General features: G+C 53.4%; 1 protein-coding gene across 1 annotated transcript; it reads left to right on the forward strand.

Moving 5' to 3' along the window:
• Nucleotides 1-275: 275 nt before the first annotated feature.
• On the forward strand, nt 276-3397 carry LOC139017777 (secretoglobin family 1D member 2-like). The gene is made up of 3 exons (XM_070426383.1): nt 276-371; nt 1968-2155; nt 3260-3397. Exons 1-3 carry the CDS (start codon nt 317-319, stop codon nt 3287-3289), a joined length of 273 nt encoding a protein of 90 aa, XP_070282484.1. The 5' UTR covers nt 276-316; the 3' UTR covers nt 3290-3397.
• Nucleotides 3398-13608: the final 10211 nt, after the last annotated feature.

A 13608-nucleotide genomic window follows, 5' to 3' on the forward strand; every position in this document is an offset into this window, starting at 1 on the left:
AGGAGCTGAACCCCAGGGGCTCCCCCCACCGACGGGGCACACACTGTGACCCTCCCGCCTCGGGCGGTGCCGAGGGAGCCGTGCCCGGTGCCAGCAACTCCCGCTCTGACCAAGTCCCCGGGCTGTGACGCTGATGGATGGCATCAGCCGTCCGTGAGGAAGGGTGGCTGGAAGCCAGGCCTTGTGACCTGCCCCGTCCCCTGTGGCAGGACCAGTGAGGCTCACTGGGTACAAATAGCCCTGGGCTCCCCAGGCTGCTCAGTGCAGCTCCTCAGCGCTCACTGTTTGCTCAGCTGAACGCTCAGCCGCAGGAACCATGAAGCTGGCCCTGTCTCTGCTGCTGGTCACTCTGGCCCTTTGCTGCTCTGACGGTGAGTGTCACGTCCACTCAGACACCATCAGCCGGGAAGGGCCCTTCTCCGGTCCAGGTGACTTACATGGGGAGAGGGGACGGGTCAGAATCAAACTTTTCCCGCGCCCTGTGGACCAGCCCCCAAAGCCCAGCACTCGGGGTGTCCGATCCAGGGGCTCTGGAACTTCTACAGAAACCCCCGCAGGCCAGTGTGGGCGGTCTGGTGGGAGGCCCCACTCCCGCCTGGTCTGTATCACAGAAACAGGAGGACAGAGTCACCTTCTCGTGAGTCATGGTCTTGCCCCTGCATCACTGTGGCCTGGAACACAGGCTGCATCTCCCCAGGCCTCTCCTCCCTGGATCCCAGCGCCCAGGAGAGAAGCTGGGGCGATGGCGGAGAGGAGGTGGTCCGAGGCCGCCCTGGTCTCACCGACGTCTCCTCCAGGGTCTCTTAGGTGCCAGGTGAGCCCAAGCTGTTGGACTCCTAGGTTCAGACTCAGAGAATGTTCCAGCAGGAGAGGGCTCCGTTCAAGAGGAGCAGTGCCGCCTGAGGCTCAGAGTGGCCAGTGTCCACGTGGCTCTGAGACCCAGAGGCGCTCAGGGGCCCGAAAGGCCCACTCCTCCTCCAGGGGCCCAGCCAGGACGTGTAGAGCCAGTGGGAGCGCTAGGGCCGCAACTGCCCTTTTTCCAGGTGAATGTGGCCAGTGGCCAGCAATGCTGGGCGTGTCCTCACGCCCTCGGGGCTGAGCCAAGTCCTTTTGAGTCTCTTCCATCTGAACTTCTGAACCCGGTCCTCTCTCCCCACCTGACCTGTGACCTGACCCTCCACCTCCCTGCAGAGCGGCTGTCTCCCAGGTGGGAGGGGCCTGGTGGGCACAGTCCCAGCTGCAGGAGCTGGCAGAGGCCTGAGGGTGGGGATGGAGAATCCAGACCCAGAAGTGGTTCCTGCAGGTCTCAGCACAACCCACTGGGTGGAAAGTCAGCCCAGTCCCTGCGCCCCCTCCCAGGAGGTTCTGTCCATTAGGGCGGGACCAAAGAGCCAGTCATGGTCTGATCTCAGCGTCAGGTGTGACACTCACAGACTTCCTCGGTTAAGCCTGAGCCCTCTCCCTCCCATGACATGATCCTAGTGTTAGACTGAGCCTCCAAGGGCATCCTCCATCCCTTAGTAGCGTTCCTCCCTCCTCTCCGCATTTACTGCCTCCTCCTCGGCCCTCTGCCAGGCCCTGACCCTACCCTTCCCTGGAAAGACTGCAGGCTAACAGCTCCCTCCCCCAGTAGCCAGACAAAGGCAGGTGTGGCTCTGTTGAGGGGCAAAGCTGAGGCTTTGAAATCCAGGGACAGTGACTGGGGCAAAGCAGGGGACTCTTGGGAAGGCCTGGGTGTACTTGACAAAGGGGAAGACTGACCAGGGGTGGTCACCTGTGCTCCATCCGGGCCCCGCTGTGTGCTCTGTGACCCGGTGTCAGTGAGGACTTGGGGGAGATGCATTGTCTGGGGCACAAGTATGGGAGGAGACCATAAGCCCCTGGGGTTCCTGTCTAGGTCTGAGGTCAGGGAGCCGTGGGGAAAAGACTTTCCTACATCCAATGTGTTTCTTTTTCTTCTCCTCCAGCAAATGCCAAAACCTGTCCAGCCCTTCAAAACGAAGCGAGAAGCTTCCTCTTGGACATTAAACCGCTCTATTATCGCGTCCTCAAGACGTTTCCGGCACCTGAACCCGCCTACCAGTCCTCATTGGCTGTGAAGGATTGCGTAAATCGGATGCCCTTTAGCGACAGACACAAAATTTACGACGTTGTGGTAACTCCATTGTCCTTGTGCATAGAGGCTGCTGCTCAGCTGCATGGCCAGGAGGGAGGAGGGTGCTGCTCTGGGGGCACAGGTGGGGGGCACCGGTCCCTCTGCTCACCTCTGAGAGAGGGGCCCGTGGCCAAGGGTGGATGATGACCCGACACCCGCTGGGCCAGCCTCAGGCAGAACAGCCTCTGCAGGCCCCTCCCTGGGCTCCAGGTTCTCCACGTGTCCTGAGTTGGGACAGCCAGGGCCCAGGCGGTGATGGTGAAGGGCCAGACCCTGCTGCCTCCCTGCCTGGGAGGGTTCTGGAGGGCGAGGTCCCTCACTGGAGGCAGGAGGCACTGTCCCTGGGAACTGCCATGGGGTGGGGGTGTGCTGAGGGAGGCAGGGAGCTGGCCCCGCCCCGTGAGGAGGGAGGCAGGCGGGGCTCTGGCAGCTTTGCAGAGCCAGGCCCAGTCCCTTTCCCCTCGCCCCACTCCCTCCTCAGCCATCAGGCCAGAAGGCAGGGCCCCTCCCAGTCTGTCATCTGGAGCCACCGGTGGAGCTGACCGCCTCCCTGTCTCTCTGAGGAAATCATACATTGGGGGGAGGGGGTGTGTCTCCGCTCCTCCGCCCCTGAACCAGGTCGGGCTTTAAGCAGGAGTCCCCAAGGGCAGGGCCTCAGTGTGGACATGTCAGTGGGCCACCAGGTTGCACATCCCCGCTGGGGCTGCAGATCTCCGCAGGCACATCCTCCCGTGGCCCCTCCCGCCTGGCCCTCCTCCCGAGTCCACTCTGGAGTGAAAAGTCCTGTCCCGGGACCTGGGACTCAGAGAAAGCAAGTCCCGGGCTCTCGGCCCCCTCGTGCCCCTCCGGCTCCATCAGAAACCCGAGGCCACTCCTGGGTCCTTTGGCATCTGCGTCCACCTGTGGCCATGGCTCTTCCCTGATGCGTCTGCTGCTGGGCCTGCACGGGGACCATTGAATCCCCACCTGCACCCTGTCCGCCCACTGCCCCGCAGGCCTGTGCTGGTTGCAATGCTTCGCATCTTGGTTGTGAACACACGCTGTGCCCGTGGCATCTCCAGGGGCAGCGGGACTGACGGCCCTTTCTCTCTGTGTCTGTTTCAGGGGGCTGTCGCGAAAAAGTGCAACAAATAGATTTCACAACCCTCACCTACGAGGGCCCCTGCCTTCAAGGATGCCCTGACCTTCCCTGAAAAATGTAGAGGTTTCAACGTCTTGCTTCAATAAATCGCTTGCCCTGCACGTCCCGCCTGTCTTGTTTTATCCCAGTCTCTGGCCGTGGGTGGGGGCATCAGGAGGGGGCCTTGGGTGGTGACAACAGTGCCTCACGCTGACCCGATGGGCAGTGACCTGGCGCCTGAGGGCACGGATCACAGAGGGAACGTTGGCTCAGGGCCGGGCCAGCGTCTCTGCACAGGCCTCCCAGGCCCAGGCCCTGCATGAGCCACGCGGGCTCCCGCACCTCCATCCCCGAGGGGCCCCCTCAGCCAGCCGCACGCCTGAGAGCTCAGACTCCTTTCCAGCGGCTGCTGCCAGGCCCGCTGCGCACCGTGGTCAGGGGAGTCTGTCCCAGGGGCCAGGACAGGAGGCTGCGGTCTGTCACTCTCTGCCCAGACCCCAGGGTGCTGAGGCCCTGCTGGCTGTGCAAGTCCAGGGGGAAGCTCTTCCTGGCGGCTTCCCGCTGGGAGGCGGATGCAGTCCTTGTCTGGCTGCATGGCCTCCAGGGCCCAACGGAGCTGCCATTGCCCTTCCTTCCTGTGAAACCTCTGCCTCCTCCTCCCCCACATGTGGGATGGCAGAGAGCAGGCCCAGGAAATCCAGGGTTGTGGCCCCCACTCGGAATCCATACCTTTATCGCAGCTGCAAAGTCCCCATAGAGAAGAGAGGGAAGTCCAGGGCTTAGGGCATGGAACGTTTGGGGGCTTATGACCCCACTGCAGCTCATCTGAGTCCTGACACCTGTGAGCCACCCCGTTTCCCGGCACGGCCCCCTCCCTCGTACAGCCTGTCCTTTCCATCTGCATAGCCATGGTCATCGTCCTGCCCTCGTCCCTCCCGGCTTGTGCCCAAGGCTCCTTCCCGGTCCCCTGGGGGTGGAGCTGCCCTCCCTGTAATGCGCCTGGGCATCCACACCACAGTGACCTCCCACAGGAAGGGGAACCGGCCCTTCTTCTGCACCTGAGAGCCTAGGCCATGGTCCCCCATGTTTCCAGGAAGAGGACGTCTCATTAGTCCTCAGCGTCTCCCACGATGAAGGGCACATGATGCCCACGTGACTGAGAGCATAGCCGATGGGTGCCCATGTTATCAGTGATGCCCCTCGCTGCCACAGTGAGTGTGTGTGTGTCACATCGGGAAACACGCACACTCAGTTGCCTCTTTTCTGAAGCACATGATGTGCTCAGTCTGCAGCCTGTGCTCGGTGGACGCAGGATTCTTCAGCTCTTGCCACAGCCTGAGAGACACAGGCTGGGGTCCCACCAGGAGGACCAAGGCCCCTGCTGGTGCTCCTCACAAGGCCTCGCACTGAAGCATCCATCTCATACAGAAACTGTTGTTTGAAATTTTAACCCTGCCATTTTGGCTTCTGTAAATACTTGCTTGCTTAAATAATAAGGAAAGTAAGACTACTCCCATTCCAGACAGGCCGTTGACTATGCCCCAGACAGAGTTGTCAGTGCTACATCAGGCCAGGCCTTGAGATATGGTGTCATGGCCCCTTCCCAGCATGCAGGCCTTCTTTCTCAGAAAGCCCGGAAGTCTCATTCCAAATTTGGGAGACAAAGGACTGGAAAAAGTATAAATAAAGAGAGTTTCCTCCATGTTTGGAGGCCCAGAATTTGAAAGACACATTTTTCTCTGCGTCCGCACAGAATTGAGTAATATAATAGAACTCCCTTTCTCTAAGCATGGCTTGGTTTTTCTCTGGTCTTCTGCAACAGCACGACCCGTCCCTTCACCCTCTGATCAGCTCCCTGCTCAGCCTGGATCTGTGCTCAGATCTATATGCCACTCATGCAGGCATTATGTTGGGACACACCCCTGCACGTGGACATGTCGGGGTCCCTCTGCCTCCACATTGCTCCCTGCACAGGACAGGTGACCATCTCCTCGATCAGGTCCATTCCACGTCTCCTCTCTGGCGGCCCTCTCTCACGCTCACCCCTAAAATAAACCTTTGTACACAGACACACAATTACATTCAGCGACACTCACAGAGATACACATATTTACACACACACACAGACCTCCCCCTAAGACATGCTTAGCAAGACTCATGTGTGTGTGTGTGCCATTGTGCATGCAGGCACACAGACGTACACACACACACACTCATACAAACAGACATGCACACAGACTGACATGCACACAGGGAGACATATGTACATTCACAGACATGCACACACAGAGTGATACACATAGGCAGACATGCACAAAAACAGACATGCACATAGGCAGACATGCACACAGGCAGACATGCACACAGGGAGACATATGTACATAAACAGACATGCACACAGGCAGACATGCACACAGGCAGACGTATTCATACAGATATACAAACAGATAGCAAGCATACGGACAGACATATACAGACAGATATATGCACAAATACACACAGACAGACATATACACAGGCAAACATATACACAGATACAGACATATGCATATAGACAGATGTGCACACAGGCAGACATGCACACAGACAGACATGCACACAGGAAGACATGCATACATGTAGACATGCACACAGGCAGACAGACTTATGTACACAGACAGACAGATACAGACAGAGATTTGCACACAGATAGACATATGCACACAGAGATATACAGACAGACACGCACACAGGCAGACATGCACACAGACACATGCACACACACAGGCATAGTGAGCCGTCTGTGCTCACTGTGTCTCTCTGTGATGTAGTAGTCGCATCACAGCGTGGTTGTGAGAACACAGTGAATACATCCATAGTAAGGACAAATGGTCTCACCCATCGCTGTGAGTTGTAAACTGCCTCAGAGTTTGCCAGCAGCCAGCAGCCCCTGGGCGGATGGGGTCCGGGAAGGTCACAGTCCTGCCTGCCATTTCCCGGTGACTGGTCTCCAGGAAGGTGAGGGCTGTCACCACCACCAGATATGGGGACGAAGCAAGTGCTCCCACGGCCCCTGCAGCCTGGCTCAGATCCTCTCAGAACCAGCAGGGAAGACTCAGAAGCAGGGATGCCCTTGCCCCTCCCAGAGTGAGGTGTGGGGATCTTTGCAGGGAGAGCCCAGGTGGTCTCCCGGGCATCAGCTCCCCGCCTGCAGGGCGGTGCCCACGGCCTATGAGGCAGGGCCCGCTGACGTGGGGGTTAGCAAGGCTATGCCTGAGGGTGAGCAGCTCCCAGCACAGCAGGTGCCCCGGGACTCTGCCCTCAGCTCCCACCCCCAGCCCTGCCCTTGGGCCCTCAGGCCTGTCCTCAGGGCCCCCAGCCCTGCCAGCCTGGCAGCTGCTGGCCCATCCTCATTCCCAGGCTCTGCCACTGAGAGACCCAGGTCTGCACAGGCCTTTTCTCCTGAGCTGCTGACCGAGGGGGAGGGGGCCACAGGTGGCACAGGCAGGGCTGGGTGGGGGAGGGGAGGTGACTGTTTAATGAGGAGCTCCGGTTTGGGCTGAACCTGGAGAGGACAGTGGTGACATAAAGACGGTGCACGCAGCAATGCCAGTGAATGCTGCAACTCATTTCAGGCAACTTGGCTTCTACACTGAACCAAACTGAGGAGAAACGTGATGTCTTTTGTTGAAAGGATTAATTGATTTCCTTAAGGAATCCATTGGAACAGCGGTTCTCAACCTGTGGGTCGTAACCTCTTGGGGGTTCAAACGACCCTTTCACAGAGGTCGCCTGAGACCATCGGAAAACACATATATAATTACATATTGTTTTTGTGATTAATCACTGTGCTTTAATTATGTTCAATTTGTAACAATGAAAATACATCCTGCGTATCAGATATTTACATTATGATTAATAACAGTAGCAAAATTACAGTTATGAAGTAGCAACGAAAATAATTTTATGGTTGGGGGTCACCACAACACGAGGAACTGTATTAAAGGGTAGCCGTATTAGGAAGGTTGAGAACCGCTGCATTAGCATGTTAAATGACAAGACCTAAGACAGGGCAGAGAAGGGAGATATGAGGTGTATCACTAGCATGAGATTGTATCATAGAGATTAAAGGCCTATAGACATTCAAGGGAGACCAGGCCTTATGAGCTTGCATTCTCCAGGAAGAGAAGCTCTGTGAGAGGGTGAGGACTGAGTTGGACCTTGAAGGACAAAGTCCATGAGGATGACAGACAGGAGAACGTGAGGCCCTCCAGGAGTGAGAACAAGCCAGGCGAAGTCACCACCTTGAAACTGAGCTCCGAGCTGGAGAACACCCGGGCCCCACTCCTGTCGGCCTAGGTCTGCACTGAGGCTCCACTCACTGTCCACTGAGTGTGAGATCACCTTACACTCCAGCAGTGACAAGGCTTCCAGAGATTTCTCCATCACTGGGTGTCTCAGCCAGGGCTCTGGTGCCACTGGATGTAGAAGAGTTCTCTTCTGGGTGGATGCACTGAGCACTGCGTACCGTTTAGCAACAACCCAGGTCTCACCCATTAGATGTCAGTGACACACCACCCACCTGTGAGGACACAAAGACCTCTCTGGACCCGGACAAATGTCCTCGAGGGTGGGCACAAGGAGGGGGAGGATCATCCCCAGGAAAGAGGCATTGGAAAGAAGTATTCTTCAGTCTCTCAGAACCCCCTTGCCATGCCCCTAAGGGCCAGGGGTTTCCACTCTGGAGGCCCATGGTTTGCAGGAAATTCCGGTATAAGCTGCAGGGAAAATTAGTAACAGAATGAGAAGATAATGGTGTAGAAATCAAATGAGCCCTATGGGCTGTCACAAGTGTGTGGGGATTAAATATTTAACCACAGGATTTGTGGAAACATCAAGTTATGTAAAGTTCAGGGTTTTCGTGAAGGAGCCAAGGAGAACTGGCTGGAGGTGGCACTTAATCCTGAATCAGTTTCCAAATCCGGGTCCCTGTCCCCAGGCATTAGATGGATCCGGGTCAGATGGGATCAAGCTAATGTTTACTGATAACGAACAGGAGGACAGAGGTGGCCCAGGGCCTGGATGTCAGAGCTCCAACTTCTTGCTCTCCTGACCTGGTCCTACCTATGGTGATGCCACAGTTCTCTCTGGAAACACAAAGAACTCGGTGTTAGCACCAGGATGTCAGGCTGATGCCTGGGTTTAGTGTAGGGTTGGAGCCTTGCCTTTATTAGAGTTTCCAGTTAAAATGTGTGTCTCCTTCTAAATGTACCTAATAAGTAAACATGTTATGTAGTCAGAGAATTCTTTCTAGAATGGCAAATCCTGTTCCTTAAGGAAGTTATACACCAAATTAGACACCTACTGTATCACTGTTGTCACTCAAAAAACCAGAAAAGCGCAGGGCATGACCTCCAGGGGCTCAACATGGAGGAAAGGGCCATGGTGTCAGGTCCTGGTCACCAGGAGAAAAGTGCACCCAGAAGCCACGGGGTCTTGGGAAGGTGATCCCTAGAGATTCAAGGCCACCGTCCGAAACAAGAAATGGGCTGTCTGTGCTGTGGCATCAGGAGTAAATAAAGAGTTTCAAGCTAAAGGGACTCAGGCAAGGACAGTGGAGGAGACTTCACCTGGAGCCAAGGCCTCGAGCAGAAAACTGTGGGGCCTGCTCAGACATCTACCTGGAGCCCACACAAGGCAGTTGGGCAAGTCCAGGTCACAGGACTGCACCTGAGTATTAACGTGAAGGGCCATAAGGGTCACACTAAGGGACCTGTCTCTGATATCAGAACACCTGGCTCCTTACCTGGCTCTGCCACCCCTTCCCCCACGAGCTGTGTGCCCTTGGTCAAGGGACTTGACCTCTGTTGTCCCACTGTGTGCAGCTGGGGAGAAATGGTAACCCTACCTCATGGGAGGAAGACCACACATCTCAGTTGCTCAGGAGGATCCTGGTCTCTGCTGCTGCCCTGGCATTCCACCCATTTAGTGACCTCTTCTCCCTTCAGAAGTGCCCCAGTTTGGACACTATCTTCATCATCACTCTACTCATTGGGTTGTTGTTGTGAAGACAAAGAGAAGTGGTCACCAGTGCTCCGCAGGGAGTAAGAGATGTACCATTCTTGGCCACTCGTGTTTTACTGAACCTGGAAGTAAGTAACACAGGCAGCAGCTGGATATTGAGAAGGTTAATAGACCAACGTTATGTAGACTATGTTCAAAAGAGAAGATCTGCATAAACTAGATCTCAATGAAACTCTTTCAAGGAGTCAGAAAAGTATCAGGTAAGAATGGATCCAAATATAGTCCTTAATTTTCAACTTTGACCTTTTCCCTCATATCTGAACGTGATTATCTCTGGATCTCTTAGAGGTGTTGTTCTCAACCTGTGGGTCGCAACCCTTTTGGCGGTCGAATGACCCTTTCACAGGGGTCACCTAAGACCATCTTGCATAGCAGGTATTTACATTAGGATTCATAACAGTAGTAACATTACAGTTATGAAGTAGCAACAAAAATAATTTTATGTTTGGGTCACAACATGAGGAACTGTTTTTAAAGGGCCAGAAGGCTGAGAACCACTGTCTTAGAGGCTGGAGTGCAGCAGAAAATTCCATGGTCTGTAGTGGTCCTTAGAGGCCACCAGGATTTAAAAAACAGCCTTCTCAGGTTTATAAATGAACTAGAGGCCTAATGCATGAAATTTGTGCATGGTGGGGGGTGGGGGGGGGGGTCCCCTCAGCCTGGCCTGCAATGATGCCAGCATCCCTCGCCTTGGAATCTGGCCCAAGGCTCCAGCCTTCCCCTCCCCTCCCTCTGTGCATCAGGGGCGAGAATCTGGCCCGAGGCCTTCCTCCTCCCCTCCCTCGCCAGGCCGGGGCTCAGAAGCTGGGCATCTGTGGAGGTGGACACAGCGAGCCCTGCGTTCCTCGCTGCAGACTCCAGCCTGAGGTCCCTCCCCCATCTCTCCATGCAGCTGGATCGGACGATGGGCTCGAGTTGCTGGGGCAATGCCACCAGTGTCCCGCACCGGCCACTATGGGCGCCGACATCTTTGTCGTGTAGTGATGGTTAATTTACATATTACTCTTTTATTAAATAGGGCTGCTGGCAGCTGATGTGTAGATAGCACCTACTCTGTGGAGTTACAGGCTGTACCTAATTCAGGCCTCACAATAAGTCTAGAACTCTTCCCATTGTACAAAGAGACCCCACTGTGAAACCCCACAGCCGGCTTGGCTCAAGGCACGGGAGGCACCTGCTCTTGGCCTGGACAACAAGATCAACAAACATCTCACTGCCCTCAAGATGTCTCTACGAACAGAGCCTGTCCTGAATTTCCTTCTGGGAAAGTACCTCCCCAACCAACATCTAGATATTGGCATGACCTTAAGGAAGAAGAGGTTCACCTCCAAGAACATCCTGGAGGCTAGTGTCTCCACAGCCCTGGAAGTGAGGGCAGAGCAAGATTTACAGAATCAGTGAGAAGTAGAAAGTTTCTGTGTCCAAATACTGTAGAGCTAATTTCTTCAACTAACTTACAATGAATGAAAAAGTCAAGGATCATATACACTAAAGATCCGTGTATCGATTTTATTTTCAGTGAATCACTGAGAATAACAATAGCTCTCACTGAATGTTATTACTTTTATTAAGTATGACAAGACCCCAAATAAAGAATATTAGTTTGCCGAAACCGGTTTGGCTCATTGGATAGAGCGTCGGCCTGCGGACTGAAGGGTCCCGGGTTCGATTCCGGTCAAGGGCATGTACCTGGGTTGCGGGCACATCCCCAGTGGGAGACGTGCAGGAGGCAGCTGATCGATGTTTCTCTCCCATCGATGTTTCTAACTATCTATCTCTCTCCCTTCCTCTCTGTAAAAAATAAATAAAATATATTTTTTAAAAAAAAGAATATTAGTTTGAATGTATGTTAGGTCTTGGTTGAGCCTGAGTACCGGTCCAATAGAATTCTAACCGAACATTTATGTCCCACTGCTGACTAAAGAGCTCAGCTCTGTTACAGGGTTTGTCATAGCAGATGCCCCGGAGATGTCACTCCAACACTGAAACCAAAGTTTACTTCAAAGGTCCAGTTTCTGAACTTAATTTGGGGACCTGAGTCAAAGGACCTTTGGGAGCAGAAACCATCAGGCCAGCAAAACAAGCTTTCACACCTTTTGCTTTATCTATTTCTGCTTGTGAACACTTCTTTTAAATGAGTCTCTTGGAAGCCGAGTTATAGCTCTATGACGCACCTGAGAACGGTCATCGTGGGCTCTGGGGTAAACATGGAAGGAAAGAAACACAGCTTTTATTGTACATGACATGGGGTTGCTTTTGCTCTGAGGGCCCAATATCCAGCAGACAACAGTGCATGTCCACAACCATGTGGACACCAGTAGAGTCCTCACTGCGTCCTGATCAAGGAGAAAATCTCCCATTCCATTAAGAATGTCATTCAGTTGCCTTTGGAATGATGGCCGACAATGGTCAACTGGGAGAAGGTGCGCACATAAGAACACAACCTTCTTTATCTGTAGTTTCTTCCTAAACCAATATTTTGCTTGGAAACGTAGGATGCAGCTGAATGATGGAAAGAAATGAGTCCCAAATCATCCCCACAGAGGGCAATGCATTCACGGGTCATTAACTATTGGCTCATCTCTCAGGCTCTCTCATCCATTTCTTTTCTTTACTTTAAGCCACGTTGGCTGTCTTGTTCCTTCATACAGTCACTGCCTAAACTGATGTGTGTTTTCTATCTTATGAGGTGGCCTGCCCCTGTCTGACACCGAGAGGCACACTCTCCATGCTTTCCTTCCCTTGCCGAGTGCCATCTGCACTCAGGGCCTCTGTATATGCTGTTGCCTCTCCTAGAACACTCCTATCCAGAAGGTTCCTTGGAGTCAATGTTCACTGATGCAGCAAATGTCACACAACAGAAGGAGTCCTGGTGGGATCGCCTGCTGGACCTCCTCGCAGGATGCTGCCCTGGTGGATTTCTGTGGTTCATGTCCCAATCACTTTCCCTTTATTTCATATTCAAATGCAGGCTTGTTAGTGGCCTTCTAGTTAGAGGTAAGCTGCACAGGTGCAAGTTTCTGCTTTAACTTGTTCCTGTGGCTGAATCTGTTACATGAAGCACAGGGCCCAGTCTTAGCAGAATCCTGGTTGTTATGAACATGAATGGATACCGGAATGGATGAGTGGATGGATGGGTGGATGGATGGGTGAATGGATGGATGGAAGTTTGAATGGATGGTTGGGAGGATGGATGGGTGGATGAAAGGATGTATGTATTTATTTATGCATGTCTGTATGAATGGATGGATGCATGAATGTGTAGATGAACCATCGGAATTGGTCATGATTACCCTTTCTAAGCCCTGTGTCAGGCTTCTACACGGAGTGTCTGGAATTCTTACAAAAGCAGCCTTGGTGTCATTTATGCTCGTTGTAGAAATGAAGGAAAGGAAGCTCAGGTCAACCAGCACTATCTTAGCCAAGGACACTTCATGGGTAGCGGTGGCATCCAAGATGCAAGTCCACATCTGCACGCGCCCAGATACCATCGCGGCATCCAGCACTGCCTCCCTTAAGCATCAGTAATTCTACTTCTCACATCATCTACTGAATCAGTGGAAGAAAAACCCTAACGCTAACAAAACTGAACAAAATGTAAGTCTATATTTTAGTAAATTTATAAAATTGGCTTAACTAATGAGATAGTCTTTATACAAACAACCTTCAACCAAGGCGAGAAGCTATAGCCATTGTCCAACAGAAGGCAGCTGACTCAGTCTATGGGCGAGGAAAGCCTGCCCTCCACAGGCGCTGGGCGGTATGGCCCCCAGCCCAGGTGATTGGTGGAGGAGGAGGCACAGAAAGAGGATGTGAAGATCTCTGTACTTGGCAGAAGCAGAAGAGAAAAAGAGGAGTAAGGGGGGTGGAGGGTGAAGGAGAGGGGAGGAGGCACGTGGAAGGGTAGGAAGAGCTGGAGGAGGAGGAAGAGGTCATGAGGACCACAATAATAAAAAGACAAGAATGACAACACAGACTCACAATGCTGTAATTTACCTTCTTATTTCACAAGCACTTCAGCATGAATTTCATCTAATGTCATTACCATGATTGCAGTTCTCAAAATTCTCAGATTTTTTTAGAGCTCTGTTTCCTTGGCTTCTACAAACAGACCATGGGCGGGCTGGGTTCTAGATGATTCTCCTGTCTTTTCTGGGCCCAATGCCAGGTTCATCCTGTGACTCATTCCATCATCTGTGGGAGGGATTAAGTGGCCGCCGGGAGAATAAAAGGAGGAGTCTGGGCTCTCACCTCCAAAGTGAGACCTTCT

This window comes from Myotis yumanensis, unplaced genomic scaffold (genome assembly GCF_028538775.1).
Source record: "Myotis yumanensis isolate MYYU_CA2020_CCGP unplaced genomic scaffold, mMyoYum1.0.hap1 SCAF_10, whole genome shotgun sequence".
Taxonomy (NCBI): domain Eukaryota; kingdom Metazoa; phylum Chordata; class Mammalia; order Chiroptera; family Vespertilionidae; genus Myotis; species Myotis yumanensis.